The 23,533-nt window shown below is 41.2% G+C and overlaps 1 protein-coding gene across 1 annotated transcript; it reads left to right on the forward strand.

Moving 5' to 3' along the window:
* Positions 1-786: 786 nt before the first annotated feature.
* On the forward strand, positions 787-4,425 carry LOC139382769 (zinc finger protein 93-like). Its single transcript, XM_071126910.1, has 2 exons — positions 787-958; positions 1,293-4,425. The coding sequence occupies exon 2, from the start codon at positions 1,333-1,335 to the stop codon at positions 2,965-2,967; it is 1,635 nt and encodes a 544-aa protein (XP_070983011.1). The 5' UTR covers positions 787-958; positions 1,293-1,332; the 3' UTR covers positions 2,968-4,425.
* The last annotated feature ends 19,108 nt before the right edge of the window (positions 4,426-23,533 follow it).

Consider the following 23,533-nt stretch of genomic DNA (forward strand, 5'->3'; position numbering starts at 1 on the left):
ATGTTTTGCTTGCACCGAATGGCCAGAGTTTGCACATTTTAGACCATTCCATTGGCCCTTAAGTGAAATCTCCACCCACCCGGGGCACCAGGCCATGCAAAACAAACTGGCCCTCTGTCCAATATGGAGTACGGATTGGATTTCAGCTGGTTGGCTACTTTTTAAGGGCCTCAAAATGAGCAGCGACAATGCTGGGGTGTAATATCTGTGAATTTGGAAACTAAAACTGCTCCTTAGCTGAATGGACCCCCCTTTTACTGCGAAATATAGGTTACATTTAAATATATATATATATATATATATATATATATATATATAAAGGAGGGTCCATTCAGCTAAGGAGCAGCTTTAGTATATATATATATATATATGTGTGTGTGTGTGTGTGTGTGTGTGTGTGTGTGTGTGTGTGTGTGTACAGTCCAATAAATTATAGGAGTACATAGACAAAAAAACATTGCTCACCAAATATATTTTTTAATCATGTAATATATTTTAGAAAATCTTTCAAAAATTCTTTGTATAATAACTATTATACAATATATTAATAATTGTGCACATTTTCCATCATTTTTGCTCTAATTATTAATGAACAAAGTCTTATTCTGAAAGATTCCACAAAGCCGTGACCCGGAAGTAATTCTTTGTTCATGTTTAGACAATAATTTTTTAGACATCATAATTAAAGACAGGTTGATGACACTGTTCTACTATTACGTGGGGGACTTTTATTTCAAAAATTTACGAAATGTCGTGACCAGGAAGTACTTTTTTAGTGTTGCTGAAAGAAAATTTACGAAATTTTTGACTTGTGTTAGCAGCAGTATTTTGACTTGTGTTAGCAGCAGTTTTGTGAAAATTTACGAAATGTCGTGACCAGGAAGTACTTTTTTAGTGTTGCTGACGAGACGCTGATTTTTGTGCCGTTGTTTTTGTCCAAAAACGAACATAGCGAAAGGTATTTTGACTTGTGTTAGCAGCAGTTTTGTGTTTTGGTGTTGTGTATTCATTCTGGTTGAGTCATATAGCTAAACCAACAATCTTGTCTTTCCATTCGGTATGAGCACTGCAGGCAATCAAACTAGCCAATTAGCTGGCTGGCTGGCTAGCTAGTCAGCAAACGTTCACGTTTGGTTTAGTTCGTACACTTTTTGCTTTGAAATCTGTGGTCGTCCACATCCACAACACCATGAAACATTGAACGTCTGTGTCAAGTGAGGTCTTGTTTGCATTAGCCATGCCTTTTTATATTATATTCTCTTCACACATTATGTTCTGTCACTTTTCCCCAGACAGAAAATTAGACTGCACCCCTTCCCTCCGTCCATCAAGATGGATAACTTGATTAATGAACACCAAAGCCGCAATGATCCAGAGAACAAGGCAAATAACACTGATTCACCTGAAATAAAGATTGAAATAGATGAGGTGCGCATTGAGTACACTCAACAGATGAACACACTGGAAGAAGAGAATCTAAGTGATCAGCCAGCAAACCAAGCAGACAGTTCTGATTTATCACAGGAGGATTCTGAGTCTGATTCAGAGTCTTTCTCTTGTACACAGTGTGACAAGAGCTTCCGTACCGCCTTACATTTGAAAAAACACCAGATTAGGCACACTGATAAAACCCTACACTATTGCATAACTTGTGAGAAGAGCTTCCCTTATGCATCGCTCTTAAAGCAGCACCTAACAATGCATGATGCTGACAGAACATACTGTTGCACGAAATGCGAAAAGAGCTTCCGATCTGCACCGTGCCTAAGGAAGCACCTGACAACGCACGGTGAGAAGAATCACGGTTGCACCGAGTGCGATAGGAAATTCTGTTCAGCATCTCGCTTAAAAAGGCACATGACAACACATAGCGGGGAAAGACCACATGTTTGCACCGCCTGTGGGAAGAGTTTTACCCGACCAGAGAGCTTAAAGAATCATCAGCTAAATCACCAAGGGGAGAAGCTGCACACCTGCCACAACTGTGGAAAGAGCTACAGTGTGCTGAAGTTCCTTAAAGAACATATGAAAGTCCACGAGGGTCCCCACATCTGCTCTCAGTGTGGGAAGAGCTACACACTCCTCTACAACTTGAAAATGCATATGTCAGCAGCGCATGGAGAGGAAAAAGCATTGCCTTGCTCTGAATGTGGGAAAAGTTTTGTTTCAGAGTACCGCCTGCGAAAGCATCAGAAGCAAGTACACAGAACAGCCTTCCCCTGCCCTGAATGTGGGCGAAGCTTCTCCACACTGTCCATATTGCAAGAGCATCAGTCAAACCATACTGGTATCAAACCGCATTCTTGTGAGGAGTGTGGGAAGAGCTTTGGCCTTCTGGATGGTCTTCAGAGGCACCAGTACACACACCGGCCCAAACCAGAAAAATCCTGCCTCTGTGAGGAGTGTGGAAAAAGCTTTCTTAACCTCACCCAACTGGCCAGACATAAACAAGTTCATTCCAATGTTAAATCCCACACTTGTGAGGAGTGTGGTAAAAAATTCAAACAGATCGGAGGTTTGAGAATACACCGCCGCACTCACACAGGGGAGACACCGTTCTCTTGCAAAGAGTGCAGTAAAACATTTACGCAGGCCAGCTCCTTGAAGGTTCATATGTTAACCCACACAGGAGAGAGGTCATTCTCTTGTAAGGAGTGTGGCAAGACATTCAACATCGCAAAGACATTACGGCTTCATATGCGCATTCACACAGGAGAGAAACCACATAAATGCCCTGATTGTGGGAAGGGATACCATCACGCTCAAGGACTCAGAATGCACCTGCTATTTCACAAGGGGGAACGACGGCACACATGTACTTACTGTGACAAGAGTTTCTTTCTGCCAGGACATTTAAGAGCACACATCCGACTACACACTGGAGAGAAACCTTACCTCTGCTCTAATTGTGGGAAGAGTTTCAATCGGGCTTGGAATTTAAAGCAACACAAGAAAATATGTCAGTGATTCATTTCACCACAAACTGAACTTTCCACAGCATGTTATTGTGGGGCTCCTTTTTTGTAATATTCTGTCTATGATACATTGTGCTCTATGCCAAACTAGTCTAATAATACATTAAATAAAGTTGTTGACTTATTTACATTTGCTTTATCCATTTATAATCTGTATGTTGTTGTGGCAACAAAGTAGATGACATGCTCTATGTAGCCTACTTTGGCTGAGCCATATTGTGTGATGGGGATACTTGTACTGTATGACGAACTTTCAGTGAAGAATGATTGATTTGAATGTAAACATGTGGTGTCCAAAATGAACCCTAGAGGGTAGAACTAACCCAAGGATCTGGATATTATCATATCACTCTAGCAGAGAAACCTCCAGCTTTATTCAATGCCTTGATATGTACATTCTCAAAATCTACTTAGAAAGAATATACAGCTACGTTATTTCTGTCAATATGCTATACTGTATATACACTCAGTGGCCAGCTTATTAGGAACACCCATCTAGTATCGAGTCAGACCCCCCTTTGCCTCCAGAATATAATTCTTCAGGCATGAAATGTTGCTCAATTGGTATCAAGGGACCTAACGTGTGCCAGAAAACATTCCCCACACCATTACACCACCGCCACCAGCCTGCACCATTGACACCAGGCAGGATGGGGCCATGGACTCATGTTGCTTACGCCAAATTCTGACTCTGCCATCACATGACGCAACAGGAACCAGGATTCGTCGGACCAGGCAACTTTTTTCCACTCCTCAATTGTCCAGTGTTGGTGATCATGTGCCCACTGGAGCCGGTTCTTCTTGTTTTTAGCTGATAAGAGTGGAACCCGGTGTGGTCGTCTGCTGTAATAGCCCATCTGTGACAAGGACCAAAGAGTTGTGCGTTCACAAGATGCCATTCTGCACACCACTGTTGTACTGCGTTGTTATTTGCCTGTTTGTGACCCACCTGTTAGCTTACATGATTCTTGCCATTCTCCTTCAACCTCTTATCAATGAACTGTTTTCGTCCACAGAACTGGCGCTGACTGGATGTTTTTTGTTTGTCGCACCATTCTCGGTAAACCCTAGACACTGTCGTGCGTGACAAGCACGTGTTTCTGAGATACTGGAACCGGCACGCCTGGCACCGACAATCATACCACGTTCAAAGCTGCTTAGGTCACTCGTTTTGCCCATTATAACGTTCAATTGAACAGTAACTGAATGCCTCGATGCCTGTCTGCCAGCTTTATATAGCAGGCCACTTGACTCACTGTCTGTAGGAGCAAACCATTTTCGTTGGTGTACCTAATATACTGGCCTCTTCGTGTATAATGCTTTGTAAAATAAGAAGAAAATAATCCTGAATATGCCTTGTATCATCTCAAACATCCCTCTGTAGCATGGCTTAAACTAGCCATTTTCACTGTTTATTTTTACCATTTGAATACATGTATTCCAAAAACAATGACTGCTCTGTGTTATTTTTCTTTGCTGCAACTGTATTAGTATTTAGAGACGATGCACTAGTAGAGGCCACACTATGAGTTACATTTCTATGTTTGGGTAAATTTTATCAAGACAAGGTATGTTCTAATTATGTTATTGCCGAATCATATCCACTTCACACAGGACATGGCTAACATAACGGAGAGAACATCAGTGTATTCAATGTTTCTAAGGTAAACCCCTGTCTTGTACTGTACTACTGTACACCCAGGCAAGGTGGGCATACCTCAGTAACTAGTCTGTGTTCCATGTCTATGTCCAGGTAAATTCCTCCCTTTTACTGTACTGCACTTCGGGTATCAATCAGAGGGAGACGGGAATGTGTCCGCTTTGAATGAAATCTAATCCTCCTTCACTTACATCCTCTGGGTCTGCGTTTTGGCCTGCTCTCTCTGTGTGGTGCTCAGTGCACTGTGCACTTACAGGCTGAGACTCAGTGTCATTACCGCTCTAATCACATTCGGGCTCCGGAGCAGGTAGGCACTGATTCTGGAAGCATACAGGGAAGACTGTTTGTACTGTGCTACTTTTGTGTTATGAGAAAGTGTTGCTGCTCTGATCTTGTGATATGGTCTGTAAACAGCTTTGAATGGAACATGTTCGCTTTTTTTGTTCTTCAATTCTTCTTCAATTGATTCTGCAGCACATTTGTTGGAAGATGCGCCAACAGCAAGGAGAAGATCGTTGCTGGTGTTTCTCCCATCTAAAGTACAGAGGTCATCTTCTGCTTTAATGCAATTAGTGATAACTTGATGCCAAGAAAATATGGTTTAAATACTTGGTTCACATCTCTCTGTCATTACAGTGTCGAGTATACTGTCCATTAACTTACATTATTGCCAACTCTGTCTAAGTTATAGATTATACTAAATGACTGATGTTCATTCAGGCAATGTGCAGCTACAGTATGTTGGTTAGCTTACTGTATATTCAATGCTAGCTATTGCTTTTCACCTGGTATTTGAGTTACTGTTTGTATTGGTTTCATGATGCAAGTCGAAGCTAAGCCTAGAGTAAATCTCCAAACAAGTATCTCTTGGGCCCCATACATTCGCAATAAAGTTCATTCCTCCCTTGAGCTTTCACTTTAGTAGGGAAAAGTGCTATAAGGCACTGTACATTCCAATGTTGTTTCTTGGGCGTATTATTTTGCAGTCATGCATTTACTTCTCCCATTGTGAATAGGCTATACGACCCACAATGTGAGAAAGGTAGCCCACACACACTTAGGAAGACGGTCAAATTAGAGTCCCATCACCAGAATGATGGGAATATTTACTGATGAAGTGAATGGCTTCTGTGGTGTGTGTAAGCTTTGAATTCAAAAAGCATTGCCTAAACATGCCTTCTGTATGTAAACATTGTACGGTGGCTTGGGAACAGACAAATCAAAGTTTATTGGTTGCATACACAGTTGCAGACATAGCAGATGTTATACAGGGTCAATGGAACGGAGTCAAACGTGGGGTTTCCAAATGTTTCATCTGTTTGATACTTTCTATTTATTCCATTCCAGCCATTACAATGAGCCCATCTTCCTATAGCTCCTCCCACCATCCTCCAATGGTATGTACAATAAAAATAAATACTATGAATGAAATGTACAGATATTACAGTGAGCTTTCAAGAATCCAGTATATAAACAGTAACAAAATGCAATGTACAGTTGTAAATATATTAAAATGAGTTATGAGAAGAATACAGTACATGAATACATAATGTCAAAAACAGTCAAAAATAAACGGTCCTGTGTTTGATGTCCTTATGTTCATGCGACAGCAGCTTTTCCTGTGTGTGTGTTTGTGAGTATTTGTGAATGCTTGTTTGGGAGTGTATCTGAGTACAGACAGGGTTGGGTAGGTTACTTGTAAATGTAATTAGTTACAGTTACTAGTTACCTTATCCAAACTCAATAACGTAATGATTACTTTCAGTTACTTTTGGATTCCTTTCCCCTCAGTAGGCAACCAAAAAGGATCCATCAAACGCTTTTGGTGTGTCATAGTGGTCTCTGACCTCAGGTCAGACTTGCTTAGGATGAACAAACTTAAACTTGTTTTCAATGCTGAATTGAATATCATTGAGAAAACAGAAAGGTGTCAAAATGTATTTTTTTTGCAAAAGTCCTGAATATTTCTGAATTTAAAAGTAATCCAAGAAGTAATCTAGTTTTTCAACAGTGTCTTATCTGATGACAATATTTTTGTCATCAAAAATATTTTTTGTCGTCAGATTACATGTAACTGATTACTCCCCAACTCTGAGTAAAATAGTCTGCATGTGTATGAGGTGTGTGTGTTCTGTGAGTGATCTACCATTGTCTCTTACTACAGGAGAGTAGTAAGTATGGCTGTTCAACAGTTTGAGATAGAAGCTCCTAGTTCATCACTAAACTGTTCCTGGATGGTTGGGAGAAGTTGCTCTCGGAGGACGTGTTGGTACCATTCTTTATTCATGGCTGTGTTCTTAGGCAAAATTGTGAGTGAACCCACTCCCTTGGCTGGGAAGCAACCCTACACATGAATGGTCTCAGGATGCTTTACTGTTGGCATGACACAGGACTGATGGTAGCGCTCACCTTGTCTTCTCCGGACAAGCTTTTTTCCAGGTGCCCCAAACAATCGGAAAGGGGATTCATCACAGAAAATGACTTTACCCCAGTCCTCAGCAGTCCAATCCCTGTACCTTTTGCAGAATATCAGTCTGTCCCTGATGTTTTTCCTGGAGATAAGTATCTTCTTTGCTGCCCTACTTGACACCAGGCCATCCTCCAAAAGTCTTTGCCTCACTGTGTGTGCAGATGCACTCACACCTACCTGCTGCCATTCCTGAGCAAACTCTGTACAGGTGGTGCCCCGATCCCGCAGCTGAATCAACTTTAGGAGACGGTCCAGGTGCTTGCTGGACTTTCAATTGAACCGCCCTCCAAGAAATTCTTGATGATCTGATAAATGGTTGATATAGGTGCAATCTTTCTGGCAGCAATATCCTTGCCTGTGAAGCCCTTTTTGTGCAAAGCAATGATGCAGGCACGTGTTTGCTTCCAGGTAACCATGGTTGACAGAGGAAGAACAATGATTCCAAGCACCACCCTCCTTTTGAAGCTTCCAGTCTGTTATTCGAACTCAATCAGCATGACAGAGTGATCTCCAGCCTTGTCCTCGTCAACACTCACACCTGTGTTAACGAGAGAATCACTGACATGATGTCAGCTAGTCCTTTTGTGGCAGGGCTTAAATGCAGTGGAAATGTTTTTGGGGGATTTAGTTCATTTGCATGGCAAAGAGGGACTTTACAATCAATTGCAATTCATCTGATCACTCTTCATAACATTCTGGAGTATATGCAAATTGCCATCATACAAACTGAGGCAGCAGACTTTGTGAAATTAATATTTGTGTAATTCTCAAAACTTTTGGTCACGACTGTACATCAAAACACAATAACATTGACGTAAAGACCCCTACAACAATTCAAATCATTTCAAATTTTATTTGTCACATACACGTGTTTAGCAGATGTTATTGTGGGTGTAGTGAAATGCTTGTGTTACTAGCTCCAACAGTGCAGTAATATCTAAACATTTCACAATAATACACACAATACACACAAATCTCAAGTAAAGGAATGCAATTAAGAATATATAAATATTTGGGTGAGCAATGTCAGAGCGGCACTCCCAGGAATCCCAGTTTGACAATAAATGACTGATTTGTTCCATAAAGTTCCATAAAGTCCATCATTTATGTTTGTTTTTGTTTGCGCATTTAGCCCAGTAATCCAAATGCACAATGCGCAAGCAATTAGTTCAGACGAAAAGTCCAAAAAGTTATATTACAGTTCGTAGAAACATGTCAAATGTTGTATAGAATCAATCTTTAGGATGTTTTTATCATAAATCTTCAATAATGTTTCAACCGGACAATTCCTTTGTCTTTAGAAATTAAAAGGAACGCAGCTCACTCTCACGGCCACGCGCCTGACTTCGCTCATGGCATTCTGCCAGACCTCTTAGTCAAACAAGGTCCTAAAGACTGTTGACATCTAGTGGAAGCCTTCGGAAATGCAATATGACCCCATAGACACTGTATATTGGATAGGCAAAGACTTGAAAAACTACAAAACTCAGATTTCCCACTTCCTGGTTGGATTTTTCCTCTGGTTTTTGCCTGCCGTATGAGTTATGTTATACTCACAGACATAATTCAAACAGAGTGTTTTCTATCCAAATCTAGTAATTATATGCACATTCTACTCAGGCTTTTGGGCCTAAGTAGCAGGCAGTTTACTCTGGGCACCTTATTCATCCAAGCTACTCAATACTGCCCCCCAGTCCCAAATAAGTTAATATGCTTGCAGTCAACCCCTAGTGATGTAACTGCCTACGTCAACTCCTTCTACTCATGAGACCAAGCCCATGCATATACAGTTATACAAACCTGCAGGAGAGACAATAGTTCCCGTGTTTTCTAAGGGCTCAGCAGTAATTTTTCACTCCCCAAGTTGCTTTATAGTGGTATGTCTGACTAGTCTCTTATCTCTTTCACTCCCCTGCAGGGTTCTGTGTCTATGAATCTCTTTTAGCCTTGAGGCGCTTTCTCACAGACACCCTGTTTTGACTGCAATTACTCACATATCTCTCAGACCGTTTCTTATAAGAAGCAGAGACTAGAAAATAACTATGGAACAATATTCAACCTTATAATGTTGTTAATCTGTAGTCCAGGATCCTGTAAATGTAGTGTGGGGGGGGGGGGGGGGGTCTTATAGCCCTTCCCCTTCTATTAATACAACATAAGCATAATAAATTATTATAATACATCAATAATTTGGTGTAGCCCCTATCATGACCCCAAGGTGACCCCCCAATCAATCCCTGACGGCTAACAATAACATACTGTATATTGTGACACAATGTAAACATTATAAATTACCTTCTCTCCCTCAGTGAAAGGAATAAATACAGTGGGGCAAAAAAGTATTTAGTCAGCCACCAATTGTGCAAGTTCTCCCACTTAAAAAGATGAGAGAGGCCTGTAATTCATCATAGGTACACTTCAACTATGACAGACAAAATGAGAAGAAAAAAAATCCCGAAAATCATATTATAGGATTTTTAATGAATTTATTTGCAAATTATGGTGGAAAATAAGTATTTGGTCACCTACAAACAAGCAAGATTTCTGGCTCTCACAGACCTGTAACTTCTTCTTTAAGAGGCTCCTCTGTCCTCCACTCGTTACCTGTATTAATGGCACCTGTTTGAACTTGGTATCAGTATAAAAGACACCTGTCCACAACCTCAAACAGTCACACTCCAAACTCCACTATGGCCAAGACCAAAGAGCTGTCAAAGGACACCAGAAACAAAATTGTAGACCTGCACCAGGCTGGAAAGACTGAATCTGCAATAGGTAAGCAGCTTGGTTTGAAGAAATCAACTGTGGGAGCAATTATTAGGAAATGGAAGACATACAAGACCACTGATAATCTCCCTCGATCTGGGGCTCCACGCAAAATCTCACCCCGTGGGGTCAAAATGATCACAAGAATGGTGAGCAAAAATCCCAGAACCACACGGGGGGACCTAGTGAATGACCTGCAGAAAGCTGGGACCAAAGTAACAAAGCCTACCATCAGTAACACAATACGCCGCCAGGGACTCAAATCCTGCAGTGCCAGATGTGTCCCCCTGCTTAAGCCAGTACATGTCCAGGCCCGTCTGAAGTTTGCTAGAGAGCATTTGGAAGATCCAGAAGAAGATTGGGAGAACGTCATATGGTCAGATGAAACCAAAATATAACTTTTTGGTAAAAACTCAACTCGTCGTGTTTGGAGGACAAAGAATGCTGAGTTGCATCCAAAGAACACCATACCTACTGTGAAGCATGGGGGTGGAAACATCATGCTTTGGGGCTGTTTTTCTGCAAAGGGACCAGGAAGACTGATCCGTGTCAAGGAAAGAATGAATGGGGCCATGTACGTGAGATTTTGAGTGAAAACCTCCTTCCATCAGCAAGGGCATTGAAGATGAAACGTGGCTGGGTCTTTCAGCATGACAATGATCCCAAACGCACCGCCCGGGCAACGAAGGAGTGGCTTCGTAAGAAGAATTTCAAGGTCCTGGAGTGGCCAAGCCAGTCTCCAGATCTCAACCCCATAGAAAATCTTTGGAGGGAGTTGAAAGTCCGTGTTGCCCAGCAACAGCCCCAAAACATCACTGCTCTAGAGGAGATCTGCATGGAGGAATGGGCCAAAATACCAGCAACAGTGTGTGAAAACCTTGTGAAGACTTACAGAAAACGTTTGACCTCTGTCATTGCCAACAAAGGGTATATAACAAAGTATTGAGATAAACATTTGTTATTGACCAAATACTTATTTTCCACCATAATTTGCAAATAAATTCATTAAAAATCCTACAATGTGATTTTCTGGATTTTTTCCCCTCATTTTGTCTGTCATAGTTGAAGTGTACCTATGATGAAAATTACAGGCCTCTCTCATATTTTTAAGTGGGAGAACTTGCACAATTGGTGGCTGACTAAATACTTTTTTGCCCCACTGTATATTTCATAAGTCAAGAAATCAGAACCCAAAAGTGGGCTTTAATTTGAATTCTGATCCAGAGGCCCTGGAGGAAATCAGGGAGCAGCATGCGGACTTCATGGCTGATGTAACGGAGGCCAATAGGGCCCTGGAGAACTCCATGGACACACGGCAGGAGGTCAAAGACCATCTTTCCAGCTATAGCCGCTTGGGAGACATGGAGGCGCTGGAGAAGAATGTCAAGGCTCTGAGTGTGGCCAAACTCAATAAAAATGCGAGTGTCCCTTATAGTAGTGCTTGCACTACATGCATCAAAATAGTGATGTGTTAGCGTGAATGTCAGTCTGTTTCAATTGTCGGCAACCCTATGTTTATAGTCAGCCATGGAAATATTCAGATTTAAAGGCCCAGTGCAGTCAAAAATGTGATGTACATATATATTTCCACACTATGAGATTAGAATAATACTGTGACAATGATGATCATTCCCTTTTAGTTTAAGAACTGTTTGAAAGACCGCCTGAAATTTCTGCCTGTTTTGGTGGGGTAGAGTTTTGGCCTGCCTGGTGACATCACCAGGTGTTAAATTAGTTAATAGACCAATAAGAAACAGTAAGAGTTCCAAACCTCTCTGCCAATAACATAATTTTCAGTTTTCCCCTCCCCACTCAGACCACTCCCAGACAGTCCTGGTCAAATTCTTGCTTGATAAATTGCTCTTTGCTAAGCTATTTGTTTATTTTTGACAATTTTAATTGAAAACAATCACAGAAATGTACTTAAATGTTACCCAGAAATGATTTGATTTTGAGATAATAATTAAACATGTCTATATTGGACCTTTAAATCATCTTACACTGTGAGGCTCTTAGATCTGTGGAGCGCCAGGCAATGAGGAATGCTCCAAGTCGAAGTGTGGGGGTGCGCTATGTCGTGACATCCTGGTACAGAGAGAATGTGGGGGTCCTACATGCAAGGGCAGTGTCCCTGTGAGCCACAACACCACACAAAAACAGCAGATCAACTAGACAATTGCATTGTAGACTTGCTCCACAAACTACAGGACTCCAAGATCAAGGCATATTCCCCCAAAAACTCAACAGATGTATTTATTTTTTCCTTTTGATTTAAAATGAAAATATCTGTTTAATACACAATAGTGTATGACACAAGTCTCAATCTATCCTGTTCAGATCAATGAGGTCAAACAGAAGACCAAGGACACCCATCACCAATTGAAGGAGATACAGAAGAAGATCACTGACAGCAAGGACAAGTTTGACAGGGAGAAGAAAGACACCAAGGACCTCATTAAGAGGGTCAAAGACTACCTCACAGGTCAGTGTGGAGGCTAGCTGGAAATAACACTACCTCACAGGTCAGTGTGGAGGCTAGCTGGAAATAACACTACCTCACAGGTCAGTGTGGAGGCTAGCTGGAAATAACACTACCTCACAGGTCAGTGTGGAGGCTAGCTGGAAATAACACTACCTCACAGGTCAGTGTGGAGGCTAGCTGGAAATAACACTACCTCACAGGTCAGTGTGGAGGCTAGCTGGAAATAACACTACCTCACAGGTCAGTGTGGAGGCTAGCTGGAAATAACACTACCTCACAGGTCAGTGTGGAGGCTAGCTGGAAATAACACTACCTCACAGGTCAGTGTGGAGGCTAGCTGGAAATAACACTACCTCACAGGTCAGTGTGGAGGCTAGCTGGAAATAACACTACCTGGAAATAAGCTTGACATTTCCATGCAATGATCCCTTAAAAACTTGATTTGTTGAATGTACGTGTTGGTCCAACGAATCTGCTTAGAAATGAGATGGTGGCACCAGAGGTCATAGAAAGGTTGGCCAAGGGTGTTCTGGCTATCCAGCTGCTGGGCTCTCTAGACGACACCTGCTCCATGATCCAGAACATGTGGGGCATGCTGGCCAACTTCACTGAGTTCAAGGAGGATCTGAAAAAACTGGAGGACTAAGCCAAGACAGCCCAGGACCTACTGGAGAATGCTCTGGATATCAGGTTAGCCAGTACCACATATACTGAATATGAGTGACTGTCACTTTCTATAAACCTTTCTGCTAAATTACCATATTTGTACCATGGTTGTCAATGTATTAGGGACAGAACCAGGGGTATTGATGTTACGGATATCAAGAAAGCCAGTGGCCACAGAAATCACAGGACGAGGTTGAGCAAGACCTGGAGAAGGCAAAAGCAATTACATGGCATACGAGATGATTAAAGAGGTCATTCTCTCACTGTCACACTCTTTCTCCAACTTTCCCTCTCTCTCTACTGTCACAGGCCGGCTCATAGCCTGTGGCAAAAATGAGGGGACGCGAACAGGTATCGGCCAATCAAAAAGGTTCTTTATTGTAAACCAAAACTATTAACTTTAAACAAAGAAAAAGGAATGAGGTGTGAAAGTATCATAATGTAGGGTGTATGTAAAGTGCAGGGATGCATGAATCTGTGTGTGTGAATGACTGAGTGAAAACTATTCAAAACTACAAAGGAACAAACAAAACAGGATCATACCTGGAGGAGCAGAGAGAGAGAGATGAGAGATTAGTGAAGCAGCAGTATTTAAATACCCTGAGCCCAGGTGACTCCAATCACTAATGACCCTCCTCTGCCTGCAGGAGGAACCGCCCCTGCACTGCAGAGGAGGAGCCGTGACACTACCTATTCCTGCTTGTGCGTATTTGTATTAGTCTCAACATCCATCAGATATTCAGACACTTCAGCTCTCAGAAGAAAGTCGGTTCTTTCTCATAACTGTATATATCTGTCATGACCACAGATTGAGAATAAACTGAATAACACATAGACTAACTTTAACTCCACCAGACCTCCAGAGATGCTGGAGGAGATTGAGGCTCTGAAGAAGAAGACAGAGATGAACAGAGAGCAGGCGGAGTAGGCCAAAGCGGATGTTATCACATCCCTGGGTAGCTCTACTATCACAAAGGAGGTACGTTGTGTGTGTCCACTTACTAACCACTACTCACCAACCAGCAACCACTGACCACTACTAACTACTCACCAACCAGCAACCACTGACCACTACTAACTACTCACCAACCAGCAAACATTGACCCAAACTATCTACTCACCAACCAGCAACCACTGACCCCAAATGACTACTCACCAACCTCTGACCACTACTAACTACTAACTACTCACCAACCACTGACCACTACTAACTACTCACCAACCTCTGACCACTACTAACTACTAACTACTCACCAACCACTGACCCCTACTAACTACTCACCAACCAGCAACCACTGACCCCTACTAACTACTCACCAACCAGCAACCACTGACCACTACTAACTACTCACCAACCACTGACCACTGACCACTTCTAACTACTCACCAACCACTGACCCATACTAACTACTCACCAACCACTGACCCCTACTAACTACTCACCAACTACTGACCCCTACTAACTACTCACCAACCACTGACCACTACTAACTACTCACCAACCTCTGACCACTACTAACTACCAAATACTCACCAACCACTGACCCCTACTAACTACTCACCAACCACTGACCACTGACCACTTCTAACTACTCACCAACCACTGACCCCTACTAACTACTCACCAACCACTGACCACTTCTAACTACTAACTACTCACCAACCACCGACCACTACTAACTTCTCACCAACCACTGACCCCTACTAACTTCTCACCAACCACTGACCCATACTAACTACTCACCAACCACTGACCACTACTAATTACTCACCAACCTCTGACCAGTACTAACCAACCACTGACCCCTACTAACTACTCACCAATCATTGACCTCTACTAACTACTCACCAATCATTGACTTCTACTAACTACTCACCAACTAGCAACCACAACCACTACTAACTACGCACCAACCTCTGACCACTACTAACTACTCACCAACCTCTGACCACTACTAACTACTCACCAGCCACTGACCTCTTTTTCCCACTTACTTATTTTCAATCTCACCTTGGTACTAAGTGGTGAGTATAAAACAACGTTTTTGTAACTTGTTATTTGCCAGGAGCTCGAAAAGGTGACAGCTCTGTTTGATAAGCTAAAGGAGGGGAACACAAACCAGGACAGCAATTAAGTGGTCATCAAACACCTAAAGAATATTACTATGGAGGCAGAGAAAATCACAAAATTCCTTCAAGATAAAATTCAACAAATTTGGTGGTAAGTCTCAAGACCTTGAAGGGGCAATCTAAAATTGGTACAATTGGTACATACTTAAAACTTTTAAATGACTGATTAATTCTTGAAGAGTATAACATATAAATGCCTCATGAGCTTAATTCAACTGTCGTACCGCATCATATCTGAAAAGGTAAGCTTGTTTGTAAACAATGTAATGTTAACAACGTCTAGCCTTAAAACATGGTTAAAACTGGCATTTTGATCACATGGATGGTCAGTCATTCCATCCATTGCTCTGCCTATGAATTTTGAGTGTAGTTACATTTCTCCAGCCACATCCCTCAACTGTTTACCAAAACAGTAGTGGGGTGATTGCTTTTGCTTTAATGTTGTTTGAACGGCAGATTTCCCCCTTTTAAACAGAGGTGTCCAACTCCTTTCCTGGAGAGCCACTTGGTGTGCAGCATTTTATTCCACCCCAGCAGTAACAAACGTTTTAAAGGATCCTCTAATCACTGTCTTCATTTTCTCTTTGTCTTTGTTGTTTCGGACTTGGAGAAACAGATCCAAGACTTCATCAACAACAAAGAGGACAAAGCCATGGAGGTTGCCATGTTGTTGGAGATGGTGGAATCCCTCCGAAGGGAGATTGCCTCCCGTGTGGATGGGTACATTAACAGTACCTCCTAACACCCTAGGTGGATCAAGAGAGGAGGATTCAGGGTTCTATCTTCAAGACGGTATACAGGGTCACAGACGTCTAGCACTTATTATAATGCTGACTTTACACATTCATAAGCATGTCATTGCAGATGCCATAGGCAGCACTAACAACGTTTTATAATGCCTGTGTAATAATTATCATCAACTCTGTCAGTTCAAGAGATTGAAATTACATTCATGCAGAGATCAAAGATATGTGTAATGGAATTGACCCTAAACTGTGACCAGTAGTAGTCAAATAAGGTAATTGCTATAATAATTATCTGATCTTGCGTGTGCCAAATGGCATGGATATGTATTATTTTTACACATTAAACTTTTATTTAGTTTATTCTGTTTATTTACTGTTTATATTTACATGCTCAAAATGGTCTGTGTCTGGAACCTGTTCCTACTCTGATGTCATGTCAAAGATAGGTTCTCTCAGGTTCTAGGTTGTATTGTGTAAAAGGAATTTCCTCACATACTGTTCATTGCACCCTACCCTTTCCTCTCCACCTCTCGAGTTTTGCAACTGAATTTAATAGTGTAGTTCTCCTAATCATCCACGTGGGGGCGTGTGGTGGTCATAAAACTGACAGTTGAGAGAGAAGCCCCCTTTGTGATGGGTATTATTACGTTTCAAGCTGACCTAATTATCTGCTTTCATTATATTTGATGTTAAAAAAGGGGGGAAAGCTTTTATTCCTACTGTTTTCAGGTTTCAAGTTATTCTACCTCTAACTTTTTTTCTCTCCAATTTCTACCCTGGTTTCTGGTGGAAGTAGATCTCTTTGTAAGTTTTGACTGTTATTTTGTGAAACTGTGCATACTGAATTGGCCTGGTCTATACAGAGCTTGTTGCTGGCCTGAAACAATGTTTCCCCCCAGCCTAGCTGGGGATGAGATGATATTTAACACACTATCAGGTTTGGAATGGATCCCTGCTGAGTTTGGAATGCAGTCATTTTTCACAACAGAATGTTCTCTCTCATTTAATGCACATTGCCCATTTTTTTTACTTGTAAAATCCTAGATTTCTGTTGCTTTAAGCTCCAGCATACACTTTCTCTCTTGCTCACTCTCAATTTCAAGGGCTTTATTGACATGGGAAACATGTTTACATTGCCAAAGCAAGTGAAATAAAAACATTTACAGTAAACATTACACGCACAAAAGTTCCAAAATAAAGACACATTGTCATATGTCTATATACAGTATTGTAATGATGTGCAAATAGTTAAAGTACAAAAGGGAAAATAAATAAACAAATATAGTTTGTATTCACAATGATGTTTGTTCTTCACTGGTTGCCCTTTTCTTGTGGCAACAGGTCACAAATCTTGCTGCTGTGATTGCACAATGTGGTATTTCACCCAATATATATGGCCGTTTATCAAAATTGGATTTGTTTTCAAATTCTTTGTGGGTCTGTGTAATCTGAGGGAAATATGTGTGTAAAAGCTGTTGGTGGAAGAAGGTGAGGACCAAAGTGCAGCGTGGTACATGTTCATGTTTGTTTGACACTGAACACTAAATACAAAAATAACAGAGGGCATAACCGAAACAGTCCTGAAAGGTGAAAAACACTAAACAGAAATCAACTGCCCACAAAAACCCATGTGGGAAAAAGCTACCTAAGTATGGTTCTCAATCAGAGACAACGATAGACAGCTGCCTCTGATTGAGAATCACAGGCCAAACAACAAAGAAATACAAAACATAGAAAATGAACATAGAATGCCCACCCTAGTCACACCCTGGCCTAACCAAAATAGAGAATAAAAGCCTCTATGGCCAGGGCGTGACAATGTGTCTCTAATATGGTCATACATTTGGCAGGATGTTAGGAAGAGCAGCTCAGTTTCCATTTTGTTGGCAGTGTGCACATAGCCTGTCTTCTCTTGAGAGCCAGGTCTGCCTTTGGCAGCCTTTCTCAATAGCAAGGCTATTCTCACTGTGTCTGTACATAGTCAAAGCTTTCCTTAAGTTTGGGTCAGTCACAGTGGTCAGTTATTCTGCCACTCTATATAGGGCCAAATAGCATTCTAGTTCACTCACTTTGTTTTGTAAATTCTTTCCAATGTGTCAAGGAATTATCTTTCATTTTCAAATGATTTGGTTGGGTCTAATTGTGTTGCTGTCCTGTCCTTGTGTTTGTGAACAGAGCCCCAGGACCAGCTTGCTAAGGGGGCTCTTCTCCAGGTTAATTTCTCCGTATTTGATGGCTTTGTTGTGGAAGGTTTGGGAATTGATTCCTTTTAGATGGAGGTAGAATTTAACAGCTCTTTTCTGGATTTGGATAAATAGCAGGTATCGGCCTAATTCTGCTCTGCATGCATTATTTTGTGATTTACGTTGTATGCAGGATATTAATGCAGAATTCTGCATGCAGACTCAATTTGGTGTTTGTCTCATTTTGTGAATTTTTGGTTTATAAGCAGACCCCAGACCTCACAACCATAAAAGGCATTGGGTTCTAAAACTGATTCAAGTATTTTTAGCCAGATCCTAAATGGTATGAATTGTATGTTCCTTTTGATGGAATACAAGGCCCTTCTTGCCTTGTCTCTCAGATCGTTCACAGCTTTGTGTAAGTGACCTGTGGCGCTGATGTTTAGGCCGAGGTATGTATCGTTTTTTTGTGTGCTCTACGGCAACGGTGTCTAGATGTAAGTTGTATTCATGGTCCTGGCAACTGGACCTTTTTTGGAACACTATTTTTTGTCTTACTGAGATTTACTGTCAGGCCCCAAGATCTAGGTGCTGCTGTAGGCCCCCCTTGGTTGGGGAATGAAGCACCAGATCATCAGTAGACATTTGACTTCAGATTTGTGTAGGGTGAGGCTTGGTGCTGCAGACTGTTCTAGTGCCCTTGCCAAGTCGTTGATATGTACAGTGCATATGTACAAGTCCCCAAAAAATGTACACACCTACTCATTCCAGGATTTTTCTTTAATCAGTTGTGTTGTGACAAGGTATGGGTGGTATACAGAAGACCAAAATCCATATTATGGCAAGAACAGCTCAAATAAGCAAAAGGAAACGGCAGTCCATCATTATTTTAAGTCATGAAGGTCAGTCAATACGGAGCATTTCAAGAACTTTGAAAGTTTCTTCAAGTGCAGTCGCAAAATCCATCAAGCGCTATGATGAAACTGGCTCTCATGAGGACCACCACAGGAAAGGAAGACCCAGAGTTACCTCTGCTGCAGAGGATACTTCATTAGAGTTATCAGCCTCAGAAATTGCAGCCCAAATAAATGCTTATTAAGAAACTGAACACTTCAAAAATACAAAACAACAAAGTGACAACCGAAACAGTTCTATCTGGTGCAGACACACAAAGACTGAAAATAACCACCCACAAAACATAAAGGAAAACAGGCTACCTAAATATGGTTCTCAATCAGGGACAACGATAGACAGCTGCCTCTGATTGAGAACCATATCAGGCCAAACACAGAAATAGAAAATATAGAAAAACTAACATAGACTGCCCACCCCAACTCACGCCCTGACCATACTAAAAAAAGACAAAACAAAGGAATAAAGGTCAGAACGTGACAGAGTGATGGTGTGGGGGTGCTTTGCTGGTGACACTGTCAATGATTTATTTAGAGTTCAAGGCACACTTAACCAGCATGGCTACCACAGCATTCTGCAGCAATATGCTGCAGAAGAAAAACCCTTGAATGAGTTGGTGTGTCCAAACTTTTGACTGGTATTGTATGGTGAAGGGGGTGGGGCTTAAGCTGCATCCCTATCTCACCTCCCTGCTCTGTGGAATGAAATCTGTGGGTTTTTTTTTGCCAATTTTAACTGCACACTTGTTGTTGATGTACATGGATTTCATAATGTCTTATGTTTTTCTCCCAACACCGCTTTCCATCAATTTGTGTAGCAGACCCTCATGTCAAATTGAGTCGAGAGCTTTTTTGAAATCAACAAAGCATGAGAAGACTTTGCCTTTGTTTTGGTTTGTTTGTTTGTTAATTATGGTGCGTAGGTTGAATACATGGTCTGTCGTACTGTAATTTGGTAAAAAGCCAATTTGACATTTGACATTTGCTCATTACACTGAGGAAATGTACGAGTCTGCTGTTAATGATAATGCATATGATTTTCCCAAGGTTGCTGTTGACGCATATCCCACGTTAGTTATTGGGGTCAAAATTTTCTCCACTTTTGAAGATGCCAGAGCTGAGGATGATGTTAAAGTGTTTATGTATAGTCAATTGGAATTCATGGTCTGTATATTTTATCATTTAATTTAGGATACCATCAACCCCACAGGCCTTTTTGGGGTGGAGGGTTTGTATTTTGTCCTGTAGTTCATCAAATCAAATTCAAATCACATTTTATTTGTCACATACACATGGTTAGCAGATGTTAATGCGAGTTTAGCTAAATGCTTGTGCTTATAGTTCTTGTGCTTATAGTTCTGACAGCTTTGATGCACCTGTACTGACCTCGCCTTCTGGGTGGTAGCGGTGTGTACAGGCAGTGGCTCAGGTGGTTGATGTCCTTGATGATCATTCAATGTTATCGGAGAATCCAGTGAGTTCTGGTAGTCTTTAATAGTTGATTCTAAGATTTGTATTTGGTCATGTACAGTATATGTTTTCACTGTTTGTTCTTTGTTATAGAGACAACAAGATTGGAGAAGTGGTTTATCCATACATCTCTGTTTTGGATAGATAACTATTCGTATTGTTGTTTGTTTAGAGTTTTCCAATTTTCACAAAAGTGGATGGATTCTTCAATTACATTGAGCTGATTTCTCTCTCTGTCTTTCTTCCTCTCTACCTGTCTACCTCTCTCACTCTCTCTTTCTTTCTCTCTACCTCACTACCTCTCTTTCCAGGTCACTGCTCATTCTAGTTGTGGAGAGACCACGCACCACTTACTTCTCATGTACGTTCCATCCAACCGTTAATGTTAACTTTCCACCCAGCCGTTAACGTTCCATCCAACCGTTAATGTTAACTTTCCACCCAACCGTTAATGTTAACGTTCCATCCAACCGTTAATGTTAACTTTCCACCCAACCGTTAATGTTAACGTTCCATCCAACCGTTAATGTTAACGTTCCATCCAACCGTTAATGTTAACGTTCCATCCAACCGTTAATGTTAACTTTCCACCCAACCGTTAATGTTAACGTTCCATCCAACCGTTAATGTTAACGTTCCATCCAACCGTTAATGTTAACGTTCCACCCAGCCGTTAATGTTAACGTTCCATCCAACCGTTAATGTTAACGTTCCACCCAGCCGTTAATGTTAACGTTCCATCCAACCGTTAATGTTAACGTTCCACCCAGCCGTTAATGTTAACGTTCCATCCAACCGTTAATGTTAACGTTCCATCCAACCGTTAATGTTAACGTTCCACCCAGCCGTTAATGTTAACGTTCCATCCAACCGTTCCATCCAGCCGTTAATGTTAACATTCCATCCCAAAAGTTAGAGGTCACTTAGAAATGTCCTTGTTTATTAAAGAAAATCTAAAATGTTGTCCATTAAACAACATCAAATTGATCAGAAATACAGTGTAGACATTGTTAATGTTGTAAATGTCTATTGTAGCTGGAAATGGCAGATTTTTATGGAATATCTACATAGGTGTACAGAGGCCCATTATCAGCAACCATGTGTTCCAATGACACGTTGTGTTAGCTAATCCAAATGTATCATTTAAAAGGCTCATTAGAAAACCCTTTTGCAATTATATTAGCACAGATGAAAACTGTTGTTCTGATTAAAAAAGCAATAAAATTGGCCTTCTTTAGACTCGTTGAGTATCTGGAACATCAGTATTTGTGAATTCAATTACAGGCTCAAAATGGCTAGAAACAAGGAACTTTCTTCTGAAACTCATCAGTCTATTCTTGTTCTGAGAAATGAAGGCTACTCCATGCATGAATTTGCCAAAAACTGAAGATCTCGTACAACGCTGTGTACTACTCCCCCTTCACAGAACAGCGCAAACTGGCTCTAACCAGAATAGAAAGAGGAGTGGGAGGCCCCGGTGCACAACTGAGCAAGAGGACCATGTACATTAGAGTGTCTAGTTTGAGAAACAGATGCCTCACAAGTCCTCAACTGACAGCTTCATTAAATAGTACCCGCAAAACACCAGTCTTAACATCAACCGTGAAGAGGCTACTCCGAGATGCTGGCCTTCTAGGCAGAGTTCCTCTGTCCAGTGTCTGTGTTCTTTTGGCCATCTTAATATTTTCTTTTTATTGGCCAGTCTGAGATATCCAGGAGTCACCTCTTCACTGTTGACTGGCTGGTGTTTTGCGGGTACCATTTAATGTAGCTGCTAGTTGAGGACTTGTGAGGTGTCTGTTTCTCAAACTCTGCTCTTTTTATTCTGGTTAGAGACAGTTTGTGCTGTTCTGTGAAGGGAGAAGTGCACGGTGTTGTACGAGATCTTCAGTTTCTTGGCAATTTTGAACTCACAAATGCTGATGCTCCAGATACTCAACTAGTTTTAAGAAGGCCAGTTTTATTGCTTCTTTAATTCACCCAGCAGTTTTCAGCTGTGCTAATATAATTGCAAAAGTGTTTTCTAATGATCAATTAGCCTTTTAAAATGATAAACTTGGATTAGCTAACACAACGTGCCATTGGAACACAGGAGTGATGGTTGCTGATAATGGGCCTCTGTACGCCTATGTAGATATTCCATTAAATAGCAGCCATTTCCAGCTACAATAGTCATTTACAACATTAACAAGGTCTACACTGTATTTATGATCAATTTGATGTCATTTTAATGGACATAAAATGTGCTTTTCTTTCAAAAACAAGGACATTTCTAAGTGAGCCCAAACTTTGGAATGGTAGTGTATGTTCTAAATATATGGATATACATGTAGATTGAACAATTGCCAGGTCTATTGTTTGCTCTAATCCTATAGTGACTCTTGGGGGTTAGTTCCATCTCATACCCCCTAGGGGAGAGTTAGCCCACTCCCCCCTGAGAATGTGTCTTAGACTGGGGTCTGCATTCCCTCCCTGCCCCCTGGTCATGTTTTTAGACGTGAGGAATTCACAGACCACTAATTGCAGGTTGCCACTGATCCACTGCATTGAAGATTAGAGGAAATATCAGCAGTGATGCAGCTAATTACAGAAGAGGGAGCTATTATTTGAGAACCTTTTTTAACCTTTGTGGTTTTTGGTTGCATTTTTCTGTTCTTGAATGGACAGATTGTAGTATTTTTTGTGTGTTGGTTGTATTCATTCAGAATGAGATTGTGATGCCACTGTATTAGCCTAATTTAATGAAGACTTTATTTTTGCAAGTGAGACCACTTTTCTGTGTTTTAGGACTAGTCATTTGTCCCTGGACAGAGCCTAAATTTGGATGTTATTTTCAGCAGTAAACCAAGAAATGGTTCATGAATACCACAAGTAATGTCTTTCTTTCTTCAATATTGTCAGTGACTGTGAACATAGTCTAGTTTCTCAGACTCAAAAAGCTCATTGAATCTGTTCCTACAGTCCCCCTCTTTGCCATTTTAAAGATAATTGAATTAGAACTATCACCCTGTTTCTCCTCCAGCTATGGTTGGATCTGGTACTGACAGACACACAGACACACACAGACACACCAG

Source organism: Oncorhynchus clarkii, chromosome 2, assembly GCF_045791955.1.
Source record: "Oncorhynchus clarkii lewisi isolate Uvic-CL-2024 chromosome 2, UVic_Ocla_1.0, whole genome shotgun sequence".
Classification (NCBI taxonomy): domain Eukaryota; kingdom Metazoa; phylum Chordata; class Actinopteri; order Salmoniformes; family Salmonidae; genus Oncorhynchus; species Oncorhynchus clarkii.